This window comes from Heterocephalus glaber, unplaced genomic scaffold (genome assembly GCF_053883595.1).
Source record: "Heterocephalus glaber isolate CG9 unplaced genomic scaffold, H.glaber_assembly_v1.0 deba00001481, whole genome shotgun sequence".
Lineage (NCBI taxonomy): Eukaryota > Metazoa > Chordata > Mammalia > Rodentia > Bathyergidae > Heterocephalus > Heterocephalus glaber.
The window spans coordinates 44,571,218-44,586,513 of record NW_028258317.1 but is presented as its reverse complement, the minus strand read 5'-3'; the positions used below and the strand labels follow the sequence as shown (position 1 = coordinate 44,586,513).

The following is a 15,296-nucleotide window of genomic DNA, read 5'->3' as shown; positions in this document are numbered from 1 at the left end:
TTGGTGTTTTATGTAATGAAACAAAGCTCAGATAAGGAACAGACACATACAAAGATATTCTAAAATGGTAATCATTGTTTACCTCTGTAATCCAGTTTCAGAAAATAAATTGTTAGCATTTTGTGTTTATCTCATCAAAATTGGAGAGAGTTGAACCTGATTCCCTTTCACAAGAAAAAAAGAAGACATTTTTAGGATCGAGATGTTGAGTAGTTAGTTAATTTTCTTTAGAGTATTGTAAATCTACTGGAGTCATCATTATTTGAAAAAAATTATTTAAAGAACTTTATATTCCTCTTTGGCTGAAATACTTTTTTTTTTTTTTTTTGAGACAGGGTCTTGCTGTGTAGTTCAGGCTGGTCTTGAACTCACTGTGTAGCTCACGCTGGCCTCAAACCTGTGGCAGTCTTCCTGTCTTAGCCTCTGGAGGAGTATAGGCATGAGCAACCACACCCAGCTGAAATACCATTTTTAAAGATGCATGAATCATTGTCTGTCACAGTGAAAATGCTTTGGTCTGCCACTTAAAGGATGTTCTGCTGCACTGTGTAAAACTGGACCAGTGGCCTTCTGTATCAGAATAACTGAAATATATGTTGAAAATGCAGACATCTGGACTTCAAAGAAGGAGCCATTGAACCAGAATCTAAAGAATGTGTACGGAGATCCTCCTTTTACTACACAAGCTCCCTGGATGTTTCTCAGGGGTGCTAATGTTTGAAGTCTTCTTCCTTGCACTCTGCTGCCAATACAGTAGTGTTACATTCCAGTCTTGATTTTTACCAGGGTCCTTCTAATTGGCACTCACACTTGACTTCCATGTAAAATGTCCTAGGCATTCTTTCTGGTCGGATGAGATTTATATATCTCACATAAGTAGCATTAACTGAACAGTTTTAGAGATCAATTTTTCAGAATTATTATGTATTGCTTTTGGAAACCCTGTAAAATGAAATTAAATTGTCTGCAAGCAGAGGGTGCTATTGACTTGGATTCTGAATTTATTATCTTTATGGATTAAACATCCTTCCATTGAACTTACGTCAGGTTCAGAAGGTTTAGGTAGTGCAATAAGTGGTTAATATTGCAGTAATATAGTTAAACCTTTAAGTGCCTGAAGGTGGAATGTTCGACTCTGTTCTCCAAATTGATTTTCTTTTTTTTGTTTGTTTGGTTTTTTTTTTTTTTGGTACCGGGGATTGAACTCAGGTCATTGCGCTTGCGCAGCAGGCGGCGAAACCACTGAGCTAAATCCCCCGGCCCCTCCAAATTGATTTTCATTTGCACAATTTCATGCACATCAGTTATGGAATAGCAGGCTCTTTTTATAGTTTGAAATAATCATTTCAAAAATAAGCAACATGTCTTTAGGTGATTTTTTAGAGTTTAGCTTACATCTTTTGACATTTTTAAAACCTTAATTGGAGTATAATCAGATATGTGAAAGCTACCCTTGTGATCTGACACTCATTCTGCACAATATTTCTTTTCTTTTCTTTTCTTTTCTTTTCTTTTCTTTTCTTTTCTTTTCTTTTCTTTATTAGATGAGGCCTTGCTTTGTAATTCATACAGGGCTTGAACTCACCATGTACCCTAGGCTGGCCTTGATGTCGCGGTGCTCCTCCTGCCTCAGCCTCCCAAGTGCTGGGACTATAGGTGTAGGCTACCATGCCTGGTATGCCCAATATTTCTAAAATATATGGGCTACTTTTTGATAAAAAAACTAACTTGAATATTCTTTCTGTATGTGCCCTATAACCAAAATTCATCAGATAGTTTTTGTTCAGAGTCCAAAGGAAGTGAGGTTTGGGTTTGTATGGAATCCTGGCAGAAAGTGGGGGCAGTTGTTTGATCTAATATATTAATAATTCTATCTACTGGAGCAAAGCTAAAGCTATAATTGAATGATGTTGTGCTATTGTTGTGGTTTGTATAGGGTTTGTCTTAAAACCAATAATGCTTTATTAAATATGGGCAACAATGATGAATCTAGTTTGGCTTTTAATCTAAGGTACCTATTAATATAGTAGAATTTGAATATAGTGGAAGAAAGTTGAACAGGTTAAGGTCTTGACTCACAGGCAAATGTGTTCTTACGTTTGCTGTCAGAGATATTATAGGACATCACTGAAGACCTTTTCCTGGTCATACAATGTGGTGGGCTATTTAAATATGCTTAAATTCGTGTAAGTCTGAGGCAGCACAATTGGAACCCACAGATTGTGGGATATTTCATTTGACACGAATAAGACTTTTCCATTATTATTCATGGTGAAACATATGCCATTTAAATTAAAATTCAGAAGTTGCGATGTCACAGTGACTTCCCTAATATTGTGCCCATGGGTTACAAGGATTTGCAAAATACTGTTCCATTTAGAGCCAATAAAATTTTAACTGATGTTCAAAAAAAAAAAATTCAGTTGTGGTAAGTGACCCTAACTTTAAAGGAATTTTCTGGTATGAATGAGTTATGTTTTTCATTGCATAAGAATGTTCCTATTGGCTAGGCATGGTAGTACATGCCTGTAATCCCGTGCCTTAGGAGCTCAGGCAGGAGGATTACAAATTTGAGCCTAGCCTGGGCAATGGATATAGCTTATGTGAAGGCCCTGGTTTCAATCCCCAGTACCACGAAAGAGAAAAAGAGAAGAATGTTGTTATGATATTGCTTCTGTATCTAGGGAGGCTAATGGTTCCTGTTGGTTAGTGAGTGTGATAGTTGCAGTTGACACTATAGATGAAGGAATTTTAGCACTCTGGATTTAAAACATCTATATCAGTGATGGCGAACCTTTTAGAGACAAGTGCTTAAACTGCAACCCAAAACTCACGTATTTGTTGCAAAGTGCCAACACTGCAATTAAACTTGAATACTGAGGTTTTAGTTTAGAAAAAACAATGCATACATTAAGATCTTTTGCTTTAAAAGAAAAACAAATGACATGCATGCCATAGGTTAACCACCACTGATCTATATACACTGTATTTTCTGACTTTAAAAGTGAGAAATTAGGGCCGGGGATTTAGCTCAGTGGTTCCGCTGCCTGCCTTGCAAGCGCAAGGTCCCAAGTTCGATACCTGGTACAAAAAAAGTGAGAAATTATATAAATTAGTATTATATTATAACTACTTTCTTATTAATTGCATAGAAGTATACCTTATTCTTTTCTGTAACATTTACTTTTTGCTGCTATTATTGATCTAGTCCTATCAAAGCAACTTTGTAATATTTGTAAAGAAAATATAGAAGGATGACTGTTGTCTGTTATTGTTTAATAGTTTTTTTGTTCAGGAGGAGAGTTTTATTTATAATTTTAAAACATTTGTTTTATTGTCACAACTTTGGTATTTGGAATACCATGCAGATTTTTAGGATTGTTGTCCTAATTTGAGATAAACATTACAAAATTTTTTTATATGTGAATTTTAGTATTTTTAGACTTTTTGAGGCGTTTGTTTTATGAGCATATTCTATATTCAGTGGATATACAGTGAATAATAATATACGGTCAATAATGTTTGCATATATCGACAGTGTTGAGTTGATGACATTCATTAACCATTGTTACTTGTGACCATTTTATAGTTTAATCATTTTGGTTTACTTTAGTTGGTAAGGTACTCTGTCTTCTGCAATAAGGAGCCCTATATCAGATTTGTCTTCAAGTGCTCATGAGCAGATAAATATATTTTATGAGATTATGGGTACCACTAGATGCATTTCATTTCTTATTGGGAATCTGCTTTCTAAGAAATGGAAGAATTACTTGGGCACTGGAGTCAAGAGTGTGTATTTATGTGAAGATTAAACTGAATGTTAAGTTCTATGTACTTCACTAGATTGTAGTAAGAAGGCAGTGATAGGTGGGTACATAATTTAGAAATTACCTTGGAAACTTTATTTTATTTATTTGATTATATTTCACATGTTTTCTGTATTTAAGGTTGTAGAACAGAGATACATTCATTCACAAAAGATTTTATGTGATTTATATCAACTTTGTACTTTGTATAAGATTAGGTATAAAATCATAAGAGCAGTGACTAGGAATATTATATAAATGACTTGTTTTATAAATATAGAATTCATGAAAATTCATGTTTTGTCACTTCAGATATATTTGAGATATTTCCTACTCTTTATTAATCCCTGTATTATTTGGAGTAGATGATATGATTTTGTAAAAAATGGCCTGTTATTTAGCTCATATTTAAAAATAGTAATCAGGGCTTGCAAGGGTGAACTTAAATTGACTTAAAACACGTATTGCAGTGGTGGTACACACTTGTAATCTCAGCACCCTGGAAGGCTGAGGCAGGAGGATAACAAATTCAAGCCTAGTCTGAGCAGTTTATCAACTCACTGAGACTGGGGAAAAAGGAGAGCTGGGATGTAGCTTAGTGTAAAGACCCCAAGGTTTAACCTTCTGTACTGAAACTGAAACGCTCCCCAAAACAAATGTCTGTCTGTCTGTCTCTCTGTCTCTCTTGTGTATATTGATCAAATGTTTATGAAGAGAAATTCAAGAAAACGTTTAAAAAATTTAAAGAGGTATGTATTTTATGATCTTATTTTTTAAGAATTTGATCTAGGGAAATAGATATAAAAGACAGTCATCGATACAGGAAAGTTTTATTTGTAAAGATGTTTAGCATATAATTATTTAAGACAGCAAAGCCAAAGAATCTGACAGCACTCCTAGTCTAAGGGTGGATTAGTCATGGCACAGTTTTGGAGGAAAATACAGGAAAGTATTTAGCAATGTTCCTAGGCAAATGCTTAGTGATACAGGAAATAGTACACAGTATGTTTTAACAGAAATCACATATATAGTATTTTTTCCAATGACAGAATACATTCAGAAATATGAAGGCAATACAATTATGTTATATGTGGGGGTATTCTCTAAGTGGTGATTATTTTCTTTATGTACCTTCTATTATTTTTCAACAATGTACATGGAGCATGTTTTAATGTAACAGTTGAAGGAGAGTGGCTTAATATTTTTAAAGATTTTGCTTCTTAAGATGACTAGTACTTGACTTTTTATGTGATGTCATTTAAAAAATAGATTAAGACAGCAGGAGGAATAAGATAAAATGTAACACATTATCTGAGCCATTTTCATGATTAATTGATACTTTTCTATTTTAGATGTCAGAAAATTCCTCGCCAACTTTTCTCTGTAAAATAGCTGGCATTGGCAATAGATCTTTTTTGTTCATTTCAGCACATTTTATGAATGGATATTTATTATGAAAAGCATCAAACATCTTTTCACTAAAAGAAGACAGCTAGGCTGTTCTCACTCGATTGAGCTGATGACATACAATAGTCTGTTTAATTACTTGCTTATTCAGCAGTTTATTTTTTTATGTTTAAAGCTGTTTCATTTATTATTTAGGCTATTTAGGTAGTATACTGAAAATGGAAGCAAATTTTTCAATTGCTTTGAAAAAAAGTAAATAGTAATTAATGAATTTACTGTTATACTCAAAATTGTCTACGTTTAAGGTGAGAATCTTTGCCGATAGAAAGGTGCTGCTCCAAATTGTGAATGGTATTACGAAGACCTGCAGTCTCCGTGCTTTTTTCTTTTTGAAGATGTTGAAGCTTCCTTCTGTAGATACTCTGTGGGGAAATAGTAGTAGAATCTGGATATGATATTGACTTAGTCTGAACTCTTGCTAGTTTGGCATCAAACTCCAGCTGTAGTTTGATTATTTCCTTTTCCTTTTCTTTTTCTTGAGTTACTAACTTTGCATTTAACTCTGAGATTTCCATCTCCTTTTTCTTTATTAGATCTTTGTGCTTTTCTTCATTTAATTCAACTTTTTTCTGCATATCTTGATAAAGTTTGCTTATTTCTCTCTTATGTTCTTCCTCTTTGATTTTCATTTCATGTACAAGTTTGGCAATATTATTCTTATAGTCCTGTTTGTAAGATTTCAGCGTTTCCCTTGTCATATCAGCATTTCTTTTTAGTTGTTCATTTTCACCTCTCAAATTATGTTGATATTCAGTGGTCTGTTGTAGCCCTTTTATCATGTCATGAAGAGCAGCACATTAATGATGTGCTGCTATAGACTCAAAACAACAGGACCAGCTGGGTGTAGCAGCACACCCTGGGCCAGCTGAGTGTGATCCCAGTTACTTGGGAGGCTGAGGCAGGAAGATCACTTGAGTTCAGAAGTTTGAGACCACCCTGGGCAACATAGCAAGACTCTTTTTTAATTGAGGCTTCCTTTGTTTGCACTACTTTTAATAAAGAGGTACTCTTTTCCAACTGAATTTCTAGTATGTTATTCTTTCCACTGGTTTCTATCATTTTCTTTTCTATCTGTGAAAAATGTTTTATAAATTTGTCAATATTCACACTGCTAATTTTTTTTGTACATCCTTCGCTACTTTGATCCATGCTTGAATTGCTGTTGTTCCTGTTTCCTCAAAGTCTCCCCCGCCTCAATTGGCAGTCTGGTCTGGTCCGCCACTGACTATTATCCCCTCCATGGGACACAGTTTCCCGGAAAAATGTGCCCGTGCTTCTCCTGGCCGGGTCTGTGTCCTGTCCTTATTCAGCAGTTTAGACCCATGATGGAATAAAGGCTCTTCTTGCCTTTATATATGAAGATGAAATTGAGAGATTTTAAACATGATTTATTCTGCTTTGACCTATGGTTTGAATTAACTTGGCTGTTTGCATTCATTTTCAAGAGAAACATTTAATACTTGCAAAGCAATAATCTGACCAATCTCTTTGTTTTTGAAATTGCTCTGGAGACACTTCTAAGCTGCTGAGAATGTAAACCTTTTTTTTATTAGAGTATGAAATACAAAATTGATTTTGATAGCTCATTTTGAAAATAATATGTATTTAACGGAGTAACATTTTGTTTCAAATAAAAATGTCTCAGTGGACCAAGTTATACAAAGATTTCACCAATTCTGCTGACCTTTTCTTGCTGATCCTTAGATATTATTAGTGACCTTTGAAAGAGCTGAAGATTTTTAAAACTTGCCTTATTGAATTAGTTACGAGTAATAGTAACTAATTTCTTATTAAACTTATTTTCCTAATATGCCACCATCTCATTTCTCTTTCTTATACCAAATGTTTTCGAAACACATTGTGTACTCTCCACTTCCCGTTAATCATTAAATATTCACTTCCTGAGTCTTTGCAATCTGGTTTATCTTCCAAATGTTTAGCTGAAATTGCTCTTCCAGATGTTCACTTTTTTAATACTAGTTTTCGTACTGATGTCCTCATCTCAAACCTACTCTTTGCAACATTCCTGCTCATTTCACAGATAGCTGATGGGGCGTCAGGAAACAATACTTGGCTGCAGCAACCTTTTGTGCTTTCCTTTCTTCCACTGCATTCATGAATACTCCATCTCCTTCTGTGATTACTCTAAACTGACCCATTAGTACACTTCTCAGCTGAACTCTCCTCTTCCTACCTACCATCCCTTGTTTCCTTTCGGTTATGATCTGAGAATTCTCAGTATCTAGTTCAGTGTGTGCTATTTTCCCTGTGTAGTATGATTTCCTTCTCTCTTTAGGCTCTATTTGAATCTCTGCCTCAATATTTTATTTCTTCTACTATGGATTGTAGCAGTGGACACAGATTTAGTAGAGTAATTTTTTGGTCAGTGATATGAGACAGGAATAATCAGTCTGTTATTTAGGTAGATAAAGCACAGAAAGATGAAAGGCCCCGAGATAGTTGTATGTGCCAGTAGGTTTTTGTTTCTCATTTCTGATAGACACAAAACTATCTGCCATTTTGTTCCTTGCCCTTGGTTCACCCTTCCTTTTTCATATAGGGCAAGGATGTGGCTAAGACCCTCAGTACTGAGTGTAGAGGTGCCTTCTTCAAGAGCTGAACGGAGATGTCTTTGATCTGGATTCACATAAAAATTCAGCTCTAGTTGCATGGAATTTGTGCCATAGTCCTATTGAAGTATGAGTTCCAGCAAAGAGAGGGTGCCTGGCCTCTAATTAATGGCATAGAGAGCTTTAAAGTTTGGGCATTGAAATTTTTTCAGCTTCTCTTTGTTTTGTAAAATAGTTATAATGTTTTGATTTCTTTCCACATTTACCTTACCGGTGGTACCAAGTCATTTAGGCTCAGTTTGGGGATAGATACTCTCTCTGTACTAAAATGGCTCAAAATTTGATGTATTAACTTTAATTTCCAGAGCATATATTAACCTCTGGTGAAATACAGTGTTAGATTGTCTAATAGCAAAATTGTTCTCAGCTGAGCATGGAGGCATAGACCTATAATGCCAGCACTTGGAAGGCTGAAGCACAAGCATCACTGTGAGTTCCAGGCCAGCCTGGGCTATATAGTGAGACCATGGCTCAGCAAACAAAGAAATTATTTGCAGTCTTTATAATGTGAGCAAAAGGGCACATTATAGCTGATTACCATTAGCTAGTGTTGGAAATACATTAGAGTCTCATGTCCAGTCAGTTTTGTTCTTTCAGATATGGTATTGTGGATACTGATGACTTTTGCCTTTTAATTTGACATTCATTGTTTACATTGTGTTAAATGCTACCTCATCTGTTTTTCTGAAACTGCCTTTGAAAGTCAGGGGATACTGAACCATGCCCCCTGGCTGCATTTGAAAGTCAGGGGATGCTGAACTATGCCCCCGGCCTATATTTGTGTAAGTAGTGTTATATGGGAATGCAGCCACCCTCGTTTTTATCTGTGGCTACTTTTATACTATATGGCTGACTGGAGTGGATGTTACACAGATCATATGGTCCACTCACGCGGCACTACAATAAGCTGTCTGGAATTTTGTTCAAAGGGATTGCCAGTCTTTTGTCTGCAGTTTGGCTGGGCCCAGAGACCTCTCCATTCAAATGTTGTCTCTAAAGCCTAAAGGAATAATCAGCTCGCCTGCTTTACCTTTGTGGGTAGCAGAGTAGTGTTGCTTTCCTTGACTGTGCATAGCTGCTTGTGTCCCCTTGTTTACCCATGAAATCAGCAGGAACTCCACACTGCTCTGTGGTGGAGTCCCTAGTAGTGACTTTTTCTGGTACCTTCAGGATTGGCTGTGTGTTTGATATAGTGCCCTGATGTTCAGGTTGAGCTGAGTTGCACTCTTCCTCAACATCAGCACGTGTTGCGTGGTCACACTTGGTTACAGAGGCCGAGGGACCTGCTGCCTTTCCTGACCCATTTTGTGCTGGAGCTACTTAGCACAGGGCGTATCTTCCTGTTTGTGATGTTTTTTGAGCTACATTACATAGAGGTAGAAAATAATGCCTCTGGCACAAATGCTTTTTACTTGTATTGCTCTACAGACACAGATGCAAATTCTCCCTGGCCACGTCTGCTTGGAAAGATTATGTTTTACATAATGGAACCTGTTGTAACCTTTGGTATTTATTTCTGTCACAAATCCTTATTATAATAATTGTACACTAAACCTATTATTTATTTATTTATTTATTTATTTATTTATTACAAAATGAACAGTAGTAAGGCTGCAAGGTAGCTTTCTGGGATGTTTGTGGTATTTGGTTCCCCATTCTTTATTGAAACCCTTCTTAGAATTCTTTGTTCTTTCCAGTAAAAGAAGCCTGCCTTTTGACCACTTTTAAATCTTGTCAAAACCATTATGACATTAGAAAGGAGCCGGGTATGGTGGTGCATGCCTGTAATCCCAGCACTCAGGGTGTTGAGGCAGAAAGATCACCTTGAGTTTGAGCCCGGCTTGGGCTACATAGTGAATTCAAGACCAGCCTGAAGTATGTAGACCCTGTCACAGAACACAACACAACAAAACAAAATGAAATTAGAAAGTTTTCTCTACAGTAATAGAAGTTGCAAGAGTGGTGGGAGCCATAGCACCAAAGAATGGTTACAGGTCATGATAATAGCACCATTAGGGATGACACATAAGACTGCTGGTTTTCTGAAAGCTGCATTTTTCTATTTTTCTATGCAGAGAACCATGGCTCCTTCATAGTAGTTACTTGTGTTGTGTTAATCCCGGTGGTACATGCCTCTCTGAATGGGTGTTTATTCTTACAAATGTTGTCACAATGTGATGTTTGTTTTGCATTGGACACACACATGTGTCTGTGAAATGCAGCCAGGAATGAGTCTGCTTGTTTTATGGAATAGCACGTTCTATGGGAAGTTGTGGGGAGGGCAATAGCATGCTGTTTTACACTCAGGTTTGAAGTCAGAGCTTGATCTGCATACCAACTCTGTTCCTTTTGGTGGGAAATCTTGTGCAAACTACCTAGCTGAGGGTTAGTGAGCCTGTAGCACGTGTGCTGCAATGGGCTGTTTGTGTCATCAAAAGCTCTAAAAGGTTCATCATCTGCTACAGGCTGAGCCTGAAGATGGCTTTTCACCTAATCCCTACTCCTTTTCTCCTCCATAGATTAGATAGTCTAAGATTGTAGACCCTGGATGGCACAGCCCCATGAGACAATTACGTTATGTGTCCTTGTTCCCTTTCTGTGCATGCCTGGATCACAAGACAATCACATTCAGCCCAGGCCACATGGGTCACGTGGCACTAGTTACCCTGCCTTCCTACACTATAAATAAAGAGTACACTGGACGCCAAAGCCATTAGCTCAACAGGCCATGGTCCCACCTGGTGGTAGCTATGAAGCTTAATCTTACTATGTATCTTCCTTGTTATTCTTCAGTTCTCTTCATCTCCCACTGGTCTTCCTGGCTTCAAACACTATACTGTGCGGGTAGTGGCAATCATCACTGAGTCCTAGCCCTTCTGAACAGGCATAATTAGAGTTTCTATGTTTTGATTTTATGGTGGTAACTAATGAAAAGTATTATCAGAAATCTGCAGCATCCATGTTTAAGGGTCGTAGAGATGTTGGGCTGTGAGGAAGAATGACCTTTCAGCATAGTGGTCCTGTAAGGTAAAGGGAACTATTGTAGACATGCAAGCATTAGTTACAACAATGTGGGCTTGGCTGTAGCATCTGTCTGTGCATGTGCATACTTACAGATTCTCTTTTCATTGAAAGAAAAGTTTCTGTCCAATTTGGTGTTTCCTAAGTGATTTTTAAATTCTTTTTTGTTTTTTCCCCAGTATTGGAAATCAAACTCAGGACTTTGTACTTGCAAAGCAGGTGCAGCACCACTGAGTTAAAGCCCCAGCCCCAGTGGTGTTCTTTTTTTTTTTTTTTTTTCATTATAACACTTTATTGTAGCATCAGCAAAGGTCAGGTTTCTGAAGCTGGTGAAGATTGGGCAGCATTTCCATGTGAAATGCTACTTTACAAATTCTTTTTCAGTTTTTTAGAGCTTCATTTTTATTTTAAACAAAATTTACTGTGTGTAATTTACATACAAAAAAGTGCATATTAAATGTACCATGCAGTGAGATTTGTCAAAAACTATGTAACCACTGCCCTAAAAAGAACATTTCTATCATCTTATAATATCTCTATATGCTTTCTCAATCAGTTCCCCCATCTAGAATATTTGATAGGCACAGAACTGATTCTTACCACTATACATTAGTTTACTAGTTCTGTATCTTCACGTGAATATAATAATATACTGTATATACTTTTCTGTCTGGCTTGTCTCACTTGGCACAGTGGTTTTGAGAGTCATTCGTGTTACCACATCTGTCAGTTGTACATTCCTTTTTGACTCCTGATTATTCACCAGCTGATGGCCATTTGAGTTGTTTGTAGTTTGTGCTTACTATGAATTAAAGCTGTTATAAACTCAAGTAAAAGTCTTTTTGTGGATCCGTGTTAATTTCTTTTGGATAATTAGTGGAATTACTGTTTCATAGTGTATGTTTATAAGATCTTTAAAAACTTTTAAGTGGTTCTGCCAGTTTATACTTTTTTTCATCAAGTTTATTGGTACATTTTAGGTATATAATACAGTTACATTCATCGTTGGGATCTTGTACCTTTACATGATGTATCTTGGTTCTTATTTTTCCCCCATTTCCCTGCCCTCCCTTCACCCGCTCCGCCCTTCCCTATTTACAAAGACTTTGTTTCCATTTTTTCATTTTCGCGTATTTTTTCCTTTCCCTTCTTTCTTTTCCCCTATCCCTCCCACTTCCCCTGCTCCTTTAGATCTTTTCTTCCTATTTCACATTATCAATTATACCATTTGAACCTTATTTACACTTTTAGTTTTTCACACCAGAGAAACTATTCAGTATTTACACATGTGTCCTATTCATTTCACTTAAGAGTATCGCCTCAATGTGCATCCATTTAGCTATAAATGTCTCTAGTTTCTCATTCTTTATGGCTGAGTAGTACTCCATTTTATAGAAAAACCACATCTTTATCTAGTCTCCAGTTGATGGGCATTTGGGCTGTTTTCAAGTTTTAATCTATTATAAACTGTGCCGCTATAAACTTGGGTGTGCATATATCAATGTGGTATGATGCTTTTAATTCTTTTGGGAAGATACCCAGCAGGGGAATAGCTGGGTCAAATGGGACCTTTAATCCTAGTTCTTTGAGGTATATCCATATTGATTTCCACAGTAGTTACACCAGTCTGCCCTCCCACCAACAATGGAGTAGGGTTCCTTTCTCCCCACAGCCCTGCCAACATTTGTTATTGGTTGATTTCTTGATAGCAGCCATTCTTTCTGGGGTGAAGTGGAATCTCAGAGTTGTTTTCATTTGCATCTCTCAAATGACCAGTGATGTTGAACGCTTTTTCATGTTTATTTTCTATTTCTACTTCTTTGTCTGAGAAATGTCTGTTCATTTCAGATGCCCACAAATTTTGTTTTTTATTTAAATCTACATGCTTTAATGGTGTTCTTTACCTGTCAACTCCACAATCTTGACAAACAATAGAATTTTTTCTGTAGAAATCAATTACTGTGGCAGGAGCTAAGGACAAATAATTACATAGTTCTGAATTGGGGATGTTTATTTCTTTTATTGAATAGCTTAACTATAAAATTAAAAATGCATTGTGACTTTCACATATAATTTTATGATATTACTAGAAAGTAGATAATAAAGTTATTAGAAGGCACTGTAGAGTCCTAGAAGGAAATCATAAGGTTTGCTTTATGCTTTCCCCCTTTTAAGCATGGGGCCTAGAATAAAATGTGTATAATTGTCCCACACTTCCTCATGTCAGAGATGTCCAGCAGTGCTATGACCAAATGACTTGGCTTGATTAAGTTCTACTCTAAACACTATCTCTCAAAGAAACAGGTCAGGAGGCCCATCAGCCCACAATATTTTTCAAGGTTTTCATTTGAAAACTCCCAGAGACCGCCCCACCCATCAGTTCTAGACTGTTTCTCCTCATCTGGCTGAGGATGGAGGATGGGTCTCTTCCCCTTCTCTCTTTGCAGTGTCAGGGATTCTTTGCATCCATTGCAGTTAGTTTTTCCTGACTTTTAGGCCCTGGAGTATATCCGAGGCTATTGGAGAAGTTTGTGCATTTTACCACTCTATTAGATGTTACACTTAGGACTATGCCCTGCTGTGGTTGTCCCAGCATAGTGCCACCGGCCCCTAATGGCCACATGTGTTACTCTCAACACATGGAAAGTCTACTTGGTTTTCACACTGGTCAGATTTGCTGAGAAAGTTTATATTTATGATTATTCCCTAGATTTGCTTCAATTTATGAGTTTGTGTTATAGTTTGTAAGAGCTCTGGGAGGTACATGTAAATTGTAATACATAGCTGTTGCATGCTAATTCTGTGACCTGTACTCTAGTTAGACCATGCAAATTATGATGCATGCATACATTGTTTATACCAAATGACATGATAAACATATGTCTTCCTTTCAGTTGTAATGGAAAGAAAATGCCTGTCAACTTTAATTTATCGCAGATATGTTTTTATTTAAAGCCCTTTAAAGTGAAATAAAAGCTTGACCTAAGATTATGATTACTATAAACTTGACAGCAGCTATGACTGTGGTGTAAAATACTGTAGGGGTCTGTCTGCCATAATAAAATCTGTGTAGCTCTTCTGAAAAGCTAATACATGCAGTGAATATTCTTACATATAGAAACAGTTGAAATAACCCTTCCAATCATAAATCTGAGAAGTCGTCTGGCCCAAGGCTCTGAGGGGTCAAGAATTTCTCCAGGTCACCTGGGTGGAACTAAGACCTTGACCACGGAGCCTTCCCTCATTCCTTCTCTGCCCAGGGCAGAAGAACTGCTCCAATCCTGACGTTTATTATAGGTTCATTTACTAGTTCGTTGCACAGTTGTCTCTGAGGCAGTAGAAGAAAGGAAAAAAGGAAGCTCTTTAAGCAGTGCTCTAGAAAAATAGTTTAAAAATTCACACAGCTCCAAGTTTGCATGTGCACACACATCTCTTTGCTCTGTATCTGAGCACCCTCCATGTGCCAAGCAACAGCCGTGTCCCTGGGGAGCTTAGACCAGTGCAGCGCTCCTCGACTTAAGCAGCATTCTGCCCTTTATCCATCGGATGAGTAGTAGTTTCCAGTTGTGACAACTGGAAATACCAATGGGCAATCTCAAATATTCTCTGGGGGCAGGATCACTTGAGAACTACTGGTTAGTGGTTATTACAGTTTGGTGTGGGCAACAGAGAAGCACAGAGCAAAGTAAGTACTGTTCTGCCTGCACACTGTAGAAGAGAGGAGGCATGAGCCACATGTGATGTGACAGAACAGGAAGAGGTCTGTTCTCCAGTTCTCCAGTCTCTTCTGTCTCTTTCTTCCAGGGAAACACCTGAGGGGCCTCTCGAATACCTACCCAGCTTTGTTTATGATACATGTTTCGCTTGATTGCTCTGGCCAGTGGTTCATATATTGAACAGGAGTGGTGAAAGGGTACACCCTTGTCTCTTTTCTGGCTTTAGAGGAAATGCTTTTAGTATTTTTCTGGTCAGTATCATGTTGGCTGTGGTTTTGTCATACATGGCTTTTACCAGTTTGAGATAGGATTCTTCTATACCTATTTTTGTTAACTTTTATTTTATTAGAACCTCATGAAGTTTACAGTCATCTTAGGGAGTGGATGCGTGTACATAACAGAAGTTTATTCTTTTTAAATCCCCTTTCTACCTTTTCATTCTTATTTTTATTCTTATTTTTAGTTCACATTTATCACATATAATGATTATATTCATTGTGGGTATTTGGCACATGTATGTGACACATCTTAAATCTTTTTACGTCCCCTTCCCCCCTCCCCTTGCCCTTGGTCTCCTGGACTCCTTCCCATTTGCAAAAGATCTATCTCCTTTTTTCCTTCTACCAGTCTTTTCTTTTGCTCATTATTTGTACGTG

At 37.1% G+C, this 15,296-nt stretch overlaps 2 protein-coding genes across 13 annotated transcripts in view; one reads left to right on the top strand and one right to left on the bottom strand.

Moving 5' to 3' along the window:
* The window catches only part of Kdm4c (lysine demethylase 4C), a 453,670-nt gene that overhangs the window by 212,399 nt on the left and 225,975 nt on the right, over positions 1-15,296 (top strand). The window lies entirely within an intron of this gene.
* Positions 5,498-6,491, bottom strand: LOC101697678 (coiled-coil domain-containing protein 152-like). Its single transcript, XM_004838270.3, has 2 exons — positions 6,230-6,491; positions 5,498-6,072 (listed from the first exon to the last, which is right to left on the bottom strand). Exons 1-2 carry the CDS (start codon positions 6,420-6,422, stop codon positions 5,498-5,500), a joined length of 768 nt encoding a protein of 255 aa, XP_004838327.1. The 5' UTR covers positions 6,423-6,491.

Coding starts and splice junctions, on each gene's coding strand:
- LOC101697678 (XM_004838270.3), bottom strand. CDS start 6,422: ATGGATCAAAGTAGCGAAGGATGTACAAAAAAAATTAGCAGTGTGAAT. Junction 6,073..6,229: donor GGAAGCCTCAATTAAAAAAG/AGTCTTGCTATG, acceptor CAGCACATCATT/AATGTGCTGCTCTTCATGAC.